Source organism: Sapajus apella, unplaced genomic scaffold (assembly GCF_009761245.1).
Source record: "Sapajus apella isolate SASKATOON/1434 unplaced genomic scaffold, GSC_monkey_1.0 scaffold12, whole genome shotgun sequence".
In the NCBI taxonomy this organism is placed as follows: Eukaryota; Metazoa; Chordata; class Mammalia; order Primates; family Cebidae; genus Sapajus; species Sapajus apella.
Window position 1 is genome coordinate 15,082,275 of NW_022436952.1, and position 17,144 is coordinate 15,099,418.

Here is a 17,144-nt window from a genome sequence, read left to right on the forward strand (position 1 = left end):
TAGCTGGATTGAAAAGTCACTCTCCTGTTTAAACTCCACAGAGGTTCAGCCTTCCCATCGGGCCTAGCCTATCCTCCTCACATCCCACAATGCCTTGTGCTGCAGTCTTTTGGGACCATCCTTCTGGCAGACAGGCTGGGAATGCCCCTCTCCCCTTTCTTTCTGGCTCTCTCTCCCCTCCTAACCTTTAAGCTGCAGGTCACGCCCAGCCCTGTGACCTTACAGCTCTACCATCCTAGAAATAACACAGGCTGTTAGTTGAATGTAAACATCTTTGGAGCAGAGACGAGATCTCATGCATGCTTGGCACACAGTGGGTCCCCACAATATGTTTGGTGAGAGGGTGGATTGATGAACATGGCTTGCCACTGGAGACACTCTGCTGCCGTTTCTTTTCTTATCCTCTTGGTCTTTCTCAGGACTCAGCAAACCTTTTTTGAGTACCTACTATGTGCCAGGTACATTAAGACACTTTGATGCTTACAGCAGCTCTGTGACATATAGGTATTGCCTCCACTTTACACGTAGTTTGCCTAAAATTACCCGGCTAGAGCCCAGCAGTTTTCCATTCAAATCTCAGGCTCCTTCTGCTCTTCTGTGGCTCTTCTCCCCTCATGCTTAGGAACGATTCTAATAAAAAAGAATCTCAAGGCCAGACATGGTGGTTCACTCTTGTAATCCTGGCTTTTTGGGAAAGTGAGGCAGGAGGATCACTTGAAGCCAGGAGCTCGAGACCAGCCTGGGTAACATAGCCAGACCCTGTCTTTACACACACACAAAATTAGCCAGTTGTGGTGATGTGTTCTTATAGTCTCTTCTACTCAGGAAGCTGAGATGGGAGGATTACTGGAGCTTCGGAGTTAAGGCTGCAGTGTGCTCTAATCATGCCACTGGCCTCTGGCCTGGGCCACACAGCGAGACCCTGTCTCAAAAAACAAAACAAGAAAATAAAAATCTTGGCTTTTGTTGAGGCCTCCATCCTTGCCTTTTCTCCCGTTAGATGGCAGAAGCAGCTCCTTACAGAGCCTGGCTGCGTATGAGAATGTTCTGGGGAGTGTTTAAAAATACTGATGCCCAGGCCTCCCCTTGAACCAGTGAGATCCCTGAGGGTGGGCCCAGGTATCAGTAAGTTTTAACAATCCCCCCCAGGCCATGCGAATGTGCAGCCAGAATTGAGAACCTCTGTACTACAGGAGTGTCAGTGTGTGGATTAGGTAAAACTTTGCTCATCAGAAACTGATTGCCATGTACATCTAAAATATGGTAATGAAGGTAATCAAGGCTAAGGGTTGAGGCTGCCATTTGTTCTTTTCATGAAATCAACTGAAGGGTTTGGGGGATGGGGTAAGCTGGCTTTAGAACCTGCCTACCAGCAAAGTTTTTATGCGCCCTCTCCTAAGACGAGCAGGTCAGATTGGTGCTGATGAGAACAGGCCTGGTTCTGGCAGGTGGCTCCCAGTTTACCGGAGTGATGGACTCTGGAAATCCTCTCTTGGGCTGGCTTCCCTCTGAAGCTTGGTTTTCCCTTATTTGTCGTGTATCCAAGGGTCTGTAGTCTTGGCCATTCCTTCTAATGTGGTTTCTCAGCCTGTCTGTGATGCTTCCCAAATGTCATGGTGAAGGACTCAGAGGTTCCCCAGGATGATAAGTCAAGGGGTGGCTATTTACTTCTGTTTCCAGCGAACTATGAGATGCTCAACTTTGGTGTGGAAATCATTTTCCCTGGTAGTTGCTACCCAGATAAACTGAAATATTTTGGGAAAAGAGCAGTTTGGGAGTTGGGAAGGGAAGGTCTGAGCTTATAACCAAGGTTGCGTGTTCCTAAATCCTGCAGCCCGTACTTGGGCTGGCTTCTTTTATCCTGAGCACAGTGGGTGAGAAGAGCCTCGGACATTTCCCAGCCTGGAAATAGGCATTGAGGAGATTCCAGCCAGGAGGAGAAGCTCGGAGAAAGGTTTGCACTGGAGGAGACACAACCCTCTCGTGGATGGTGTTCTCGGGGTTACAATTTCACATTTGTTGTTTCAGCTTATGTTATTTCAGCCAGGGTCCTAGGCCCATTTTATGGAAGGGAGAAAGTGAGGCTCAGAACTGTTAAGAGACTTGACCCAACCTCATCTGAGAAACCAGGGTCAGTTATTTAGCACGTCTCAGTATAGATATGCTGGGAAATGCAAACTTCCTATTGTTTTATTTGGATCATTTCTGTAGGCAAAATGGCCTTGAGCCTGTGCTTGAGACCATCTTGCCACCATTTCTAGGGCCCTACCCCTCACCGTGAGTCATCCTATGGGTCTTCAGATGAATTCCACCCTGGGTGGGCAACTCGGGATCCCACTGCTGGAGTGACAGGCAGAGATGGAAAGACTGAGTTCATCCCAGCCCTGCCATCCCATCTGGCTCTTTCTTTCCCACCTCTTTCTGAGGTTTATTAAGAACCTGCTTTGGCTGCCTTTCCCATGCTGGGGCTTTGAGGGGCCTCGTTTGTATGCAGAAATGCACGACTTCCTCGCAGATTCAGCAACGGTGAAGGCTTCTTACTTAATTTTGCTTAATACCACTGTTGTAAAAGATTATGGGTTTTAATTGCATCAGTATATTGGTAATCATTCAAACACTTGAGAAAGTCTTTGGGGTCTTCCCCATAGCGGGTCTGAAACACCGTGTGGTGAGCACTGGGCTCGGGGGCGGGGCACAGGGGCTCCGAGAGGGATGGAGTGATGGAGAATATGCTTGCAGATGCAGAGAAACCTGGGTGCCTTTGATTGGAATGACAGCTAGCCAGCCACCTCTCGCCCCGCAGCGGTTGATGCATGGATCATGATCCTTAATTTCCTGTGCTTTCCAAGGCAGCCCTCATCTCTCTACCTTTTTCTGTTACCTCCCCCAGCCCCCAATAGGAGTCAGTGCTACTGTTTAGGATATTACTCTCTGATACTCATCTGTGGACAGGTCACCCCTACGGCTGTAGCTTTTTCCCCAGGTTAAGAGGAAGTAGTATTTTTAAAATTAGCCTGGGAGGGAGTTAGGCAGAGGGCTCTGAGATGAGGGTGGGGAGCCTCAGCTCCCTACCAAAGCATCCTGTCATTCCATGACAAGACCATGTTCTCCTGTGGGTGAGCGTCTGTTGTTTTAATCAGAGGTAACGTTGTGCCCTGACTATGTTGTATAATTGTGTGTAAATTATATTCCAGCTCCATATATACGAGGGCTGTGTTTTTCCTTCCAATTTTGAAGCTATTTAGAGGGAATGCCAAATTGTAGTGTGAACCCTGGTGCTCTCTGGCTAATAGCTATATACAGGGAGGGAGAACTTGCAGAAACATTCGGGGTTATATTTGTAATTAGTTTCCTCTGAAGTTAAATTAATTTTAGCAATCGGCAACGTAAAATATTGTTAAATCCTTTTTGAATGGTCAACTGTAGGTGACCTGAGGCCTGTGGAATTAGATGAGGAACGAAGCAGTGGGAATGGTGGGCAGGCGCACATTCTTGGACATGTGGGTTTATTTCAAGTCATTTTTGTATTCAGACTCTTGGCTTAGGGATCTCTCTGGCCTGTCATTTTTTTTGACAGCTTTATTGAGATATAATTCAAATACCATATAATTCACTCATTTAAAATGGTGTCATTCAATGGATTTTAGTATATTCACAGATATGTGTACCCATCACCACAGTCAATTTTAGAGCGTTTTTATCACCTCAAAAAGAAACCTCATACCCTTTAGCCATCACTCCCTCCATCTCCCCTGGCTCTGTGCAAGCACTAATTTACCTGCTGTCTCTACAGATTTCCCTCTTATGGACTTTCATATGGATGGAATCAAATACAGATTGAAGATCCCTAATCTGAAACTCCGAAAGCCAGAATTCTAAAAAATCTGAAACTTTTTGAGTGCTGACATGATGCTCAAGGGAAATGCATGGTGGAGCCTTTCAGATTTTGGATTTTGGAATTAGAGATGCTGAACTAGTGAATGTAATGCAAATATTCCAGGATCCAAAAGCATTTGAAACCTGAAACACTTCTGGTTCCAAGCATTTCAGATAAAGGATACCCAGCCTGTACTGTGTGGTGTTCTGTGTCTTGCTTCTTTCACTTAGCATAACGCTTTCAAGGTTCATCCCTGCTGCAGCATGGGTCAGTACCTCGTTCCTTTTTACAGTTGAATGATATTCTGTTTATGGATATACTGCATTTTGTTTGTCCATTTGTCTATTGATGGATATTTTGGTGGTTCCGTTTTTTGACTATTGCTGCCATGAACACTTACGTAAAAGGTTTTGGGTGGACATAGGTTTTAATTTCTCTTGCACATATACTAAGGAGCGGAATTGCTGGATCATACAGTGACGCTATGTTTGTTTATTTATTTATTTATTTTTGAGATGGAGTTTCACTCTTGTCACCCAGGCTGGAGTGCAATGTTATGATCTTGGCTCACTGCAACCTCCACCTCCCAGGTTCAAGGGAGTCTCGTGCCTCAGCCTCTGAAGTAGCCGAGATTACGGGCATGTGCCACCACGCCCAGCTAATTTTTTTGTTTTTGGTAGAGACGGGGTTTTGCCATGTTGGCCAGGCTGGTCTCGGACTCCTCACCTCAGGTGATCCACCTGCCTGGGCCTCCCAGATAGGTGTGAGCCATCACATCCAGTCTGGTAACGTTATGTTTAATCATTTGTGGAGCTGCCAGGCTGTTCTCAAAGCAGCTGCACCATTTTAAATTTGCACCAGGAAGAGCTGGCTTGTCATTTTTGCATCTTTGCTGCCACATCAGAAAAGGTGAAGACATACCTGCTTCTCATGGTGGCCTTAGTCCTCTCCTTTCTTCAATTTTTTTTTTCTTATGGGAAGGAATAAGATGACACAGTTGCAGATGAAGGTGTTAGAGCAGTGAATAGGAAGGGCAAGATGTGGGTTCTCCGTTTACCACTCCCTAGTGCTGTTTGATTTTGGATGCTTAATATTTCTGAGCCTTAGTTTCCTTATCTGTGGAAGAGTGGCTGGGACCTGTCATAAGATTGACATGAGGACTAAGTCAGGTAACTCATGGAAAGGGCATAGCCTAGGACTGGCCCACAGACGATCCGCAGTGAGGGCAGACAGTTGTAGGCAAGAAAGCAGACACCAGTAAAAGGGCTTTTCCATAGGGGAAAAGCGTTTCTCAATATCTCAGATTGTATGAGGCAGCAGCCTGCCCTTGAGTAAACCCTGGCCTTACTTTCATCATGTGTTTTATCAGAACTTGAATCCTTGTGTCACATTTGGGTTGCTTCTCCTTACAGGTGGCTTTGTCCTCCTCCTTCCTCACCTCAAAACAGGTGTCATTTGACCATTTAGGGCAGAGATGTACTCCCCATGGCCCCTGCCGGTGGGTGTGACTTGCCTTTCTTGGGAGGGCAGATTCAGATTGTCACATGTGGGTGTAATGCCCTCATCCCCCATAACTGGTAGAGAGTTTTTATGTGGACTCTGGCTCTGCTGTCACCAAAAAAAGGTGAGGTCAAGGCAGTGGTATCCTCGGGCTTCTCCTAAATAGGTATATATATTAGTTTTGTGGGGGACAGCTGTAACAGACTACCACATACTGAGTGGTTTAAGAAATAGAAATATAGTCTTTTATAGTTCAGTAGTCCAGAAGTCTGAAATCAAGGTGTCAGCAGGACTGGCTCCCTCTGGAGGCTCTGTGGGAAAAAGTGTCACATACCTCACTCCTAGCTTCTGGTGGTTGCCAGCCATTCTTGGTGTTCCTTGGTTTGCAGACACATCAGTCAAGGCCCTGCCTCCATCAGCACATGGACACCTTCTTTCTGTGTCTGTTTGTCCTCTTCTTAGAAGGACACCTGTTGTTGGATTTAGGGCCTACCCTATGTCCAGGATAACTTCATCTCAAGATTCTCAACTAATCACGTCTGTAAAGGCCCTGTTTCCAAATAAGGTCACATTCTGAAATTCTGGATAGACACGAATTTTGGAGGGACTCTATTCGATCCACCCCAGTCTCTTTTCCACATGTGATCCAGAAACACTTGGAGAAGATGCCCAATTCCTGACCTGGGTTCTGATTTTGCAAGCTGAGTAAGTTTGTCACTGGATTCAGATGTGATGGTAATAGTAGTTACCATGGCAGGAGGGCGACCCCAAGGGTGATGGCAGTGGAGCTGGTGGTGGCAAGAATGGTAGTGTTGGCAGTTGAGAGGGTGGAGGAGAATGGAAAAATATGGAGCGAAGTAGGGATTTTAGACGGCAGGTCCCTTGAATGAAACGCCTTGGGGAATGGAGCCTTGGAGTTTGGGAGTTCTTTGATCTCAGGCAGCCCTGCTCGAGTGTCTGCCGTACAAAGATCGGACCTAATTCTCAAATGCAGAATGGTAGGAGAAGACTGCTGTATCGGCTGATATATAGGATTTCATCCTGGATTCTGAATTTGGTGAGCCCTTTTCACTGGACAGGATGGAGTAATAGATCCCTTGTCTGAACCTGGGAAAGCTGTCTTCCTCAACACCTGCCTTGCCGTTAACTAGCACATGAGTCATCTCACTGGGACTTGACTTTTCCATCTGCACACTGGGGAGGATGAACTAGAAGGTCTGCATCATCCTTCCCAGGGCTAGCATTTTAACATCTTTCCTGGGCTTTCTCCACCTTGGGGTTCCCACAGATAAGGGATCATCTGCAGACAAGCCTGTGTTCTTGAGCAGTGAAGATGGCTCACATTTTTTCATCATGGGGAATTTGAAGTCTTCTAAGGAACATGATAATAGCCAGAGCTGATTTAATGTCTGTGGGCCTTCCTCATACTCATTTAAGGCTCTCCGGAGCCATTTCCTGGCTTGCCATGTATTTGTTCGGATTAAGAAATAGTTGGGTCTTTTGGTGTTTGTTTTTGTTTTCATTGTGTGATAACGAATATCTTTAGGCCAGTGCTGTTGGAGTTAAGTTTTCCCTTTAATCTCATTTTTAAAAGTAGTCTATCTTTTCTAACCCTTCCTTACCCCACTCTGCCTTCAACACACACACACACACACACACACACACACACACACACACACACACACTTGCTTTATCCTATTTTATAAAAATACAAACAGTGGCCCCATTCCTAGTGACCATTTCTGATGCAAACACATTTTTTAAAAGGGAATTTTTTAAATGTAAAAAGCCAGTCCTCTGTTTAGAGGCAGGAAGGTGGAGTGCTCTTTGCAGCTCTGGTTAGTACTGGCTTTGGCCAGTTCTTACGAGTAAACAGCAATTTTCCAAACTGGAATGGGTGCTGGGGTTTTCTTTAAGGAGCCAAGGGGTATGTGGAGAGCAGCAGTGTTTAGTTAAATTACAGGTCTAGATGCAGAAGTTTCCAGCAATGATTTCTGAGAGCCTGAACACTCCCCACTGCCCTTTGTGTACATGGGCAAGAGCGCGCATACGCACACGTGCACACAGACACCTCCTGCTTCCCAGAGTGACACCTTAAACCATAAAAGGAGGGGCACCTGCTGGGAGAGGGGGCCATCCCCACATGGTGCAGGGCTGTCAGCTTGGTATCTGGTGTCTCTAATGGTGGGAAGCACTCACATACCAAAATGTTATCTGCAACTTCTCCACTGAAAACTCTAAGCAAAGGAAATTTAAGATCAATTTCCTAATGGATTTTGGACAGAGCTCCCTGAAACAGATGGGTGGCTCTTTCCATCTCAGTTCACTATGGACCTGAGTGGGGCCATCTGAGCATTTGGGGGTACAGTCGCTGCTTCCTTGTATGGATAATCTATGCCCTGTATGCTTTCCTGTATGGGTACTCTACTGGTGTTTAGGCTGCAGGTTAGGAAGCAGCTACCGGAAGGGCCCGTCATAGGAAGAAAACAGGTGGCTCTCTTCACTGGGTGGAGAGGATTTTTTTTTAATAACCCAAAAGAGTAGAGAGCCCGGGGGCCTGGGAACTTTGTCCAGCTCATTGTATTCAGGATTAAAGTTCCAGGGATACCGGATGGCTCCTGGGGCAAATAGAAGCCAAGACTTGAGGGGTGGGACTGGAGTTGCCCCAAACACACACCCATGCATGTGCATATGCGTGTGCATGCACCCTCGCGTGTCCGTACAAACCTTACATAGTATTGATGGGAATTTGAGGACTTCCATTTAGTCCCACTGAGAGTCAGGGCACAACATCCCAGCCCCACCCGCTTCCTGCCTTCCTCAGTAGCCATGGAGATGGCAAGGAAACCGAGAGAAGAATGTGTGACTCTAGGGTCCTCTGCCTCCTGTGTCCCTCACCAGAATGCAAATTATGGAGCAGGCCACAGTCCATTTGGCAGTCATGCTGGCAGGATTCTCAAAGTAAATCACTTCCATTTCCCCCAGCAAGCCCCTGGTGAGAGAGGTCGCTGTGCACAGCCCCGTTGCCCCCCACCCTCCCAAGCTGTGCCCCTGTTTTCTAAAGCCGAGACACTGGTGAGCAGCTAACCAAGGGTTGCCCATCTTTCCACTAGCCTTTTCATGTTTGGGAGGTTTTGATTAAAACAGTTTCCTTTTAGTGTTTGCTGAGGAGTAGGATCCATCACTGTATCTGAGCTGGTCCCTGGAGAGGATGTTTTAGTAACTTGGACACTTTGGTGCATTGTCTGGGACCTGGAATTTCTCATCCTTCTTTTAAAAAAAGTGCTTTAGAGGCTTTTTGGGGACTGTATAGATTTATAGCTGGATGGCTGCCTCTGTGTTTAGGGCTCTGGCTAGGCAGGTTTACAGCTATAAGGCAACAGCGGATGGTGTACGAAGAGAGATTTTCATTTCACCAATTACTGGGGAATGAACAATCTGTTGACTTCTGTTATTTGGAATGAAGACATGTTGTTGGTTGAATTCTCTGGGTCCACATGAACGCTTGGAATATAGACAGGGCTGCTGTGTACCCACCCAACTCTACACAGTGTGTAAATGAGACCGTGGGGTTCAGGTTATAGTATGGCTCTCCAGAGTTTCTTTAAGTTGAGAACTCGACCAGTGCATGTTGGTAGATCATGTTAGTGTTTCTTTACAGATATTTAATTACTTGGCTGGGGTAAGGGAAAAAAAGGAATGAAAAATCTGAAATTAAACTATTGGGAATCTTTGCCCATCTGAAATCAGGTAGAGATGCAGGAAAGTATTTTTGAAATTATAGTGGAAGACAGTAGGGCAATAAGAGTTGCCTTTTCAAAGGCACGTTTTGTGTAACGTGTCTTTTTGCCGCATGTGTAGTTCTGAGCTTGAAAAGTGAGTCTAGTAACTGACTTTGGATTCAGTTACGGTGACCATTTATTTGGCGACCACGTAGTGCCCTGTTAGACGCTTTCGCATATGTTACTTAATTTACTGCTAATAGGAACCTTGTATGGTAGGCCAATTATTATATCTTCATTTTATAGTGGATTACATTCCACATTCTATTAGAACGTAAGCTCCAGCACCTCACACTTAAATGTATCTGTTGAATGAATACATTAGGAAAGTTAGATTCATAAAATGTGGTGATTCATGGGTGTTGGGAGAGATTTAAATCTGGAAAGGGCTTGATGGAGTTTTGCCATTCAAGTGACCTTGATTTACTGGGGAAACTTAAGGAAAGGATGAGGAGGGAGATGGACAATAAGGAGCGAGCATAGGATGCCCACGAGGTAATGAGACATACTCGGAATCAGTGCTGTGCACAGTGGTGGGATTGTCATAGAGTTTTTCACATGCACTGTCTCATCTAATCCCCCATTCATCTGGAAAGGGGTGAAAAAATAGTCAATCCCAGCTTTAAACACATGAGCAAGCCACTGCTTGGTTCTAATGGGCAGGAGGAAGTTGGCAGTAGGTAGTATACTGAGTTATTAGGACAACGTCCTCTTAAAACACCGTGGAATGTCCATGACAAGGATATTCAAGTTTGGGGTCAACCAGCAGGCTGTGGTGGCACGTGTCTTCTGTGGGAGCCACTAAGCTAAAGCAAGAGCTCCCTGGAGTCTGCGAGCCTCTCTGCATCACGGCCATGATGCTCATGGATTCATGGGAGTTGGGCCTGAGGTGTGGGACCTTGGAGCCCTGGTCCAGCATCTCGTGCTGCAGAAAATGCATACCTAGGAGGAAGTGTGCCCTGCCCAGGGTTACACCCAGAGTTAGACCCAGGAGCTGGATTTCCAGTGCCCCACAGTACAGTCTGCCAGTGACCACTGTGCCCCTGGCATCACTCACCTCAGGCTCCTGCTGAGGTGGGTTGGTTCACTCATTCACTTGGTGGATGTGCCAGGAGACTCCCTGGTGAGGGATCCAGGCAGCTGTGGCTCCTGTACTTCAGCATCCTACATCGAGTTGAAGTACAGATGACATTGTGTGTTTATTGGCCACCAAACTGGTCAGACCCTCACCTGCCAAATTCTGTAATTTTTTATTGTGACAGTAAAACGAAAACAGCACGAAGCCCAAACTCAGTCTTTAGGACAAAATTTATTTTCTTGATTTTTGGCTCCTGCATGTAAGATTTTGGTTCCCACTCTGAACAGTTGATGCCATTGAGTATCCTACTCCTTTGGCCTTGGAATTGGTGGGATTCGGAAATGTGGCCCCATTTGTGCATCCACCAAACATTCAGCGTTGGCTTATATGTGCTGCTGCTGTGCCGGGCCTGGTGGAGGATGTGTAGAGGAGTCAGAGCTTATTGTCTGCAGGAGGAAGTCATTTAACACAAGGTAGAGAGCAGGGAGTGCTAAGACAGGGATATGGAGACAGTGTTAGGGGATTTCAGAAAAGGGTGGACTAGCTCCTGGCTGTAATGATAAGTAAATACTTTGGATTTTGGAGACATAGAAGTGGAGAGGCACCCCAAGGAAAAGGACCTGCAGGAAGAAAGGTGTGGGGATCTGGGGATTAGCTGGGCTTGACTGGGTGCGGGGTGGATCAAGGTGAATCATGGGGAATCAGGAGGAGGGATCCTGGACAGAGCTTGGAGGGTGGTCCCCAGGTGTGAGGTCAGCGTCTATGTTGCCTACAGATGTACACACCAGCACCTAGCACACACAGCTCGGCGTAGACAGTCTGCGCTTCATTTGGAATCATGTGTGCATTTCTTACTGATAGGTTTTGCGGATAGTTTCTGGACAGCAGGTTTTGTGTGTTGATCTGTTTTGTTCATGCCTCTTAGCTTTAAGATAGCTTGACATGTGGCTTTTCTCTTTTTGCTCGTCCATCAGAATGAAGCTGTGCATGGTGGCCAATGAGGTTCTGAAGTCTCTGTGTCTGTATCAAACTCAGGCTTTTAGGTTGCCATCTGAATGCTTGAGATAGGCAGAGTGACTATCTCTAGCTTCCTTAGATGTCTGAAGGCCCGCGCTGTGCAGCCTGAATATATCTAAAATTGCCTTCCTAGAGAAATGTGGAGAGTGGTTTGTTTCAGCATCCTCTTGAGCACTGCTTCAGATAACCTGGTTAACCCATGCCTTTCTCTTGTCATTTCTTGCAGATGGTCACAAGAACAAAGAAAATATTCGTAGGCGGATTATCTGCGAACACAGTAGTGGAAGATGTAAAGCAATATTTCGAGCAGTTTGGCAAGGTAAGCGCTGCATGGGATTGGATGGCACATGCCAGAAGTGGCCTCATCAGTCCTAAGAAGTGGCTGCCGTGGCCCTAGCCGCTGCTACAGCTGTGTCCTCAAGAACGTTGTCCTTGAACCTGGCCATTGTGATTTAAGTGAAATTCAGCAGGAGCTAAGATGGAAGAGTCTGGTGTGTGTCTGGTGCAATGTCCCACGTGCTGGCAGGAGCAGACAGAGTGGCCTTTTAGTGCAGTTTTGCTGGCATTTGCTGGCCACGTGGGGCCTGGGCTGGGAGCTGGCAGTGACGGTGGCTGGGGAGGGATGCGGGGCTGTGGCTCACAGGGCAGGAGCTCCCACAGAAGCTGCTAGAGGCCTGTGGGTTGGGGCTGGGCTTCTTCCTTCTGTGACTGTCTGGAAAATGCAGTGAGAGCCGAGACTCCCTGGGGCCCTTTGCTCCCGAACCCTCCCCTGTCAACTGCCCAAGGAGACTCGGAAAAGATGCGGGACCTGTACCTGTCAGCATTTCTGACTCTAATGTCTGTGAGACAGCAGTAAAATTATCCCCTGGGCTCTCCTGCTGGAACAGGCCGGGACCAACCCAGGAGCCCCACAGCGAGCAGGAAACAGCGTGAGAAGCTGTGTGTGACACAGAGAGCCAGACAGACAGGACATGTCACCACGGCTGATGTGTTTAATTTGGCCGCTTTCTAGTGGCTGAAGGGAGATGGTGCCTTGAGAGTGGGTTCTTCCTGAGGATGACACATTCCTCAGATGGCCCTGCTGCCATGGCGGGGATGACCCTTGCTGGCTTTTGTGTATACCACCCTCCCCTGGCCCCTATGTAAACAGCAGGTTCAAGGAGACTGCGTCCCGCGTCTTTGAGTGATTGTGGACTTTGCGTGGGAGCCCAGGTCTGGGACAGTTTCCCCTTCATAGGTCTGGGTCTTCCCTGCTGGAGGGCTGACGTGGGAGAGAGCTGCTGAGGCATCCTGAGAAGACACAGTGCCCGTGCTAAGCTCTGTCACTTGTTTCCTCCCACGACGGCTCTCACGCTTGCCCTGGGTACAAAGGCACAGCCGCCCACTGGCCAGGCTGAAGGTTCTGTGCTGTTGGTTTGCCCAGGGCGATGGACAGCTATGACCCCGTCCCCAGGTGTGTCCATTTGTGAACTGCTGTCTGGGATGAGAGCCATGACCTTTACTTAGCCTCAAAATGGAGCCGTTCTTGTCTCCGGTATTAATTTCTGCGTGGATAGGAGACCATGCAACAAAAAGAAGCCAGCTTCTTCCTGCCCAGCCTTGCATTCCGAGTGGCTCTGGGCTGCCCTTCCAGGTTGTTGTTGAAAAGGCCTCCCCATGGCCTTGCTGGCATTGTCAGCTGGTGATGGATTCTTTCTAGCTGGATCTAACCAACAGCTAAGTGTGCTGATGACTGTGTGCGTTATAGCACTTCTCCCTTCCAGGCTGATTTAAAGCAGGAAGGGGGATCTGTCCACCGCCCAGCCCCACCCTGCCCAGGGAGAGGGATTGGAAATAATGAAACGAGACAGGTCCGGCTTGCATAATGGAAAGCTCTGGAGGGTGAGCTCTCTTTGCTATCTTTCTGCTTTTAAAACAAGTCCAGGGGTAGTGTTTGCAAACACGAGGTGGGATTTCTTTTTCGAGCCATAACCTGCCTTGGAATCTCGTGGGCCAATTTGTTTCAGGGAAGTCGGTGCTGCCCAGATGGGCTTTTGGAGTACTCCAAACAGGCGTCTACTTGCCAGCACATAGCACATCTGTGCACGTCCCCAACCCTTGGTTTCTTCCTCTCTCCCTCTCTTTCTTCCTTTCTCTATTTCTGTCTCTCTCTGTTGTTTTTCATTAGCACTTATCATCATGACCCAGTATGCCTCCAGTAGGACACTCTGCAAGCTCTGGCTGTCCCCACAGTGGCCACCATTGCTGCCTGAGAACAGTTGTCCTTTTGTCTGAGAAGCAGTCACAAACCATCTTCCCTGGCATGGCACTCGCCGGGTCTGAAGCTGCCCAGTTAATTTTGCAGTAATGTTTGTGGACTCTGGCAGGATGTGCAGACTTATCAAGTGTTTTATTAAAAGACCAAGGAGGCTTTTGAATGTATCAAAGCCATAATGTTCTTCTATGCTCATATTTTAGTAGCTTTTTGCATGCTTAGGCTCTGCATTATTTGGGTCTGTCTTCAGAATAGCTTATTTCTCATTTGGCTGGTGGCTGGTGTTACTGTGTGTGTCCCCTTGGGCGGGACCCGCCACCTCTCAGGATTCTGGCATAACTTATTTGAACCCAGAATGATCAAAGTCAGGGAGACTCTGTTGCTGGGCCTCAGGCACAGTGCAGTGAGGAAACACAGTGGTTGCGAAAGGAGGTAACAGGTGAATTGACAGACTGCCTCTGCCCTTTGGTACTTTATACTCCGGTTGAAGAAAATAGAAAGAATATGCACGCGTGCACACACACACACACACACACTTGCATGAAGTATATTCACGCACACACATTCCTTTGCACACACATTTTTTTGGACTGTCTTTAACCAACTGCAATTTAATGAGATGTTATTTTATTATTTATAGTGACCGTGAAGTGTGGGATACTAGGCCAGGCCATTTACTCACATCACCTCATTTCATTTTTCTCTGGGAGGCTGGTAGTGGTAGTCCCCGTGTTGCAGACTGTTAAGTGGGGTCTTGGTGGGATGGTCTCTTGGACTCGAGGTCGCAGCCCTCCAGGAGGTGGAGCTGGGAGTGGGCGCCCCCTCCAGGCTTGTCTGGTAAGAGCATCTGAACTCTGCCCTGTTCCAGCTGCTGATCAGTCCCCAAGATGGACTGAGGGTGGGGAGGATGCAAAGGACAAGAAGATATTGTGCCCTTCAGTGTGCTCCAGAGGGCTGGGGACCTGGACATTCATCCCCTCATTTTACCTGTGTGGTGGGTACTGGTATCATCCAGTCCATTTGGCAAAGGTGGACACTCAGGGCCAGGGAGGCTGAGTCTCAGCAGAGGTCACCCAGGTAAGATAGTGTAAGAGCCAGAATTCACACCCCACTTCCTTTTCCTCCAAGTCAAGAACTTTCCTTCCACAGCCTCCATATGCAAGGTGTTCCGGTCTCCTTTTGGGTCTCCTTACCGCCATTCCCTTCTCCTCTCCCTCATCCCATCCTGCCCGAGCTGGCAGCTGCTCCGACTGTTTATTTCAGGTGGCAATCAAGATGGGTAAGACTGCTATCAAGGGGCTGAGCTAAGGGAGTTTGAATATGTCATTACTGTAAGTGGAGTGGGTACAGAATGACACACCGGGAGCTTTAAATAACTTAAATTGGAGGCTTGTAAACCCTTTTGTGCTTTTCTTCCACCTTCCTCCCAGAAGATTCACCCCATCTCCCCCAGGTTAGAGGCGTTGTTACTTATTTATATTTAAGATGAGATCATGAAGTGTGGCCATTGGCGTCAGCACTCTGCCAACTGAGATGAACAGCTGACAGGTTAGCAGAATCCACACGTCACCATGAGCTACTCAGGGGTGAGGATGGCCATTCCCACCCTGGGTAGCTGTTCCAGTGTTGTCTGTCCTTGGAGAAGGGTAAGGCAGCAGGTATTCTAGGCCTTCGTGCTGGGCCTGACGATAGACCGACCTCCCTGGGACAGCTGGACACGTTGCGCCTTTGCTGGCCTCAGTTTCTCTTTCCGGGGAAGGGGTTGGAAAACTTATAAAGGGCCAGATAGTAAATATTTGCAGCTTTGCAATGCATGTAGTCCTTGCTGGGGCTACCCACTTCTGCTCTTGTGGGATGAAAGCAGCCATAGCCAGCAGGTAAACAGATGGTTGTAGTTGTGTGCCAATAAAACTTTATTTACAAAAATGGGTGATGACCTAGATTTGGTCTGTGGACCATAGTTTGCTGACCCCTGGACTGAATGAATTATTCCTAAGGTTAGTTTTAAGCTTGAAAAGTCAGTAATGTAGAAAGTATTTAAACATTAATAGGATGGATAGATTATATCTAAGACATCTATAGGCTATAACCAAAATAATCCATTGTCAGTAGTAATGAGCATGGTATATAAACAGCAGTCTTACCATGTTAGAGTTTATTTCTGGACTTCATGACGCAGGGACAGTGAAGAGATTCTTTATTTGGAAAAAGCCACTATTTATAAACTGGAATCTTCATCCTATGAGTAAGAGCCAGAAAAACCGTTAGAGTATTTCCATCTCCCTGTTTCACAGGCTAGATGTAATTAATGAAACTTGGAATTTTTGAGGTCCAGGTTTTTACTATGAAGATCCTTTTACTGTGTGCTGTTTCTGAACTGGAGTCATGCGTGCTTGGTGCTAAACTTTCTAATGCATTTTACAATGTGCTTCTCAAGGATGTCAAGTGAGGTGGTTGGCAGGTCTCTTATGTAGGTGATGGGGCTGATGTTGAGAAAGGTGAGGAAATTCTCCAAGATCACACAGCCAGTGCTGAGGAGCCTCAGTAGTCACTTGTTGGTGCACAATCTACCCCTTGCCTCTTTTTACTGTTTCTAAAGCGCCGCCTCCCACTTTACCACCCAGCAGCCTCTTTCTCAGAAGGAGCAGGTTTTGTTCATTTGTCAAAAACGTTGATATACAGTAATTTGTTTGACTGCCCTGGGTTTCTAGTGGACGTTATCTGTGGTCCTGATTTTATACACACAGGAATGATGTATATAGGCCATTCCAAAAAACGGCAGGTAAATGATGCTCCAGATATGCCCGCGCAGACCCTGATGATGAGCTGGCCTGTTCCACACTGTTTCCCCAGCAGAGCCACCTGGAAGACCCAGCCTGGTAATTAAAATGCACTGGATCAAAGAAACTCCAAGTACATGGGCTTCCTCCTTCTCCCCTTCAGGCCGCTCCTTCAAGTACCGGTTTCTTAAATTCTCACTTATAGGATTTTGGAGATCAAAAAGAGGCCTTTAAACTTAATGAATTCTCGGCTTCGTCCCGGATGGACTGGTTCCGCACCTTTCAGCTGTTCCCGGCAATGATAGGGCAGCTCAGTGCCGAGCGTGCTAGGTAATTCTCACTTTATAGAACTCCTGTGAAAGCAAAGCAGCCCGCGTTTGGAGGCTTCCAATTATACTTCACATGGTGAACTGTGTAATTAGTTTGGAAGACTTATGCTTAGTCATTGGTTTATCCTAATCGGCTTTGGCTTTCCCCAACAACAAAGTGAGCTTATTTTGCTAAGCTGAAACGACTCTGCACCCTTTGTTCCTGCCTTTTATTGTCTCATTCCTTTCATTCTGTGTTACTGCCAAAGTTCTGTTTCATTAGGCCTACAAGTCATTTCCAATTCAGTGGGCTGCTACAATCCGGCCTTTATCACAGGCTGCTCTGGTTCCCATGTCCCTTCTGGGCCAGTGCCCGAGTTTGTGGTTTGACATGAGGGCTTTAACCCCTTCCTGTGCCAGCCCCTCATCATGGTGGCTGGGAAGCAAAGGTCTTCCAGGAACTGGCAGGGAAAGTGACGGTGCTTGAGGTCTCATTAAAGTGGGAGAGCCCCGCGGAAACCAGGTGGAAGGGTCGTTGGAGCTCTTTG

The 17,144-nt window shown here is 47.4% G+C and overlaps 1 protein-coding gene across 10 annotated transcripts in view; it reads left to right on the forward strand.

The window, feature by feature from the left end:
* Positions 1-17,144, forward strand: part of MSI2 (musashi RNA binding protein 2) — a 435,580-nt gene that overhangs the window by 135,239 nt on the left and 283,197 nt on the right. For all 10 annotated transcript variants that reach the window (XR_004269439.1, XR_004269440.1, XM_032279293.1 and 7 more), the window contains exon 6: positions 11,481-11,573. Coding sequence is in view for 8 of the 10 variants with exons in the window: in XM_032279293.1 (XP_032135184.1) it covers positions 11,481-11,573 (93 nt within the window). In the remaining 2 variants the exon portion in view is untranslated. The remainder of the gene's footprint in view (positions 1-11,480; positions 11,574-17,144) is intronic.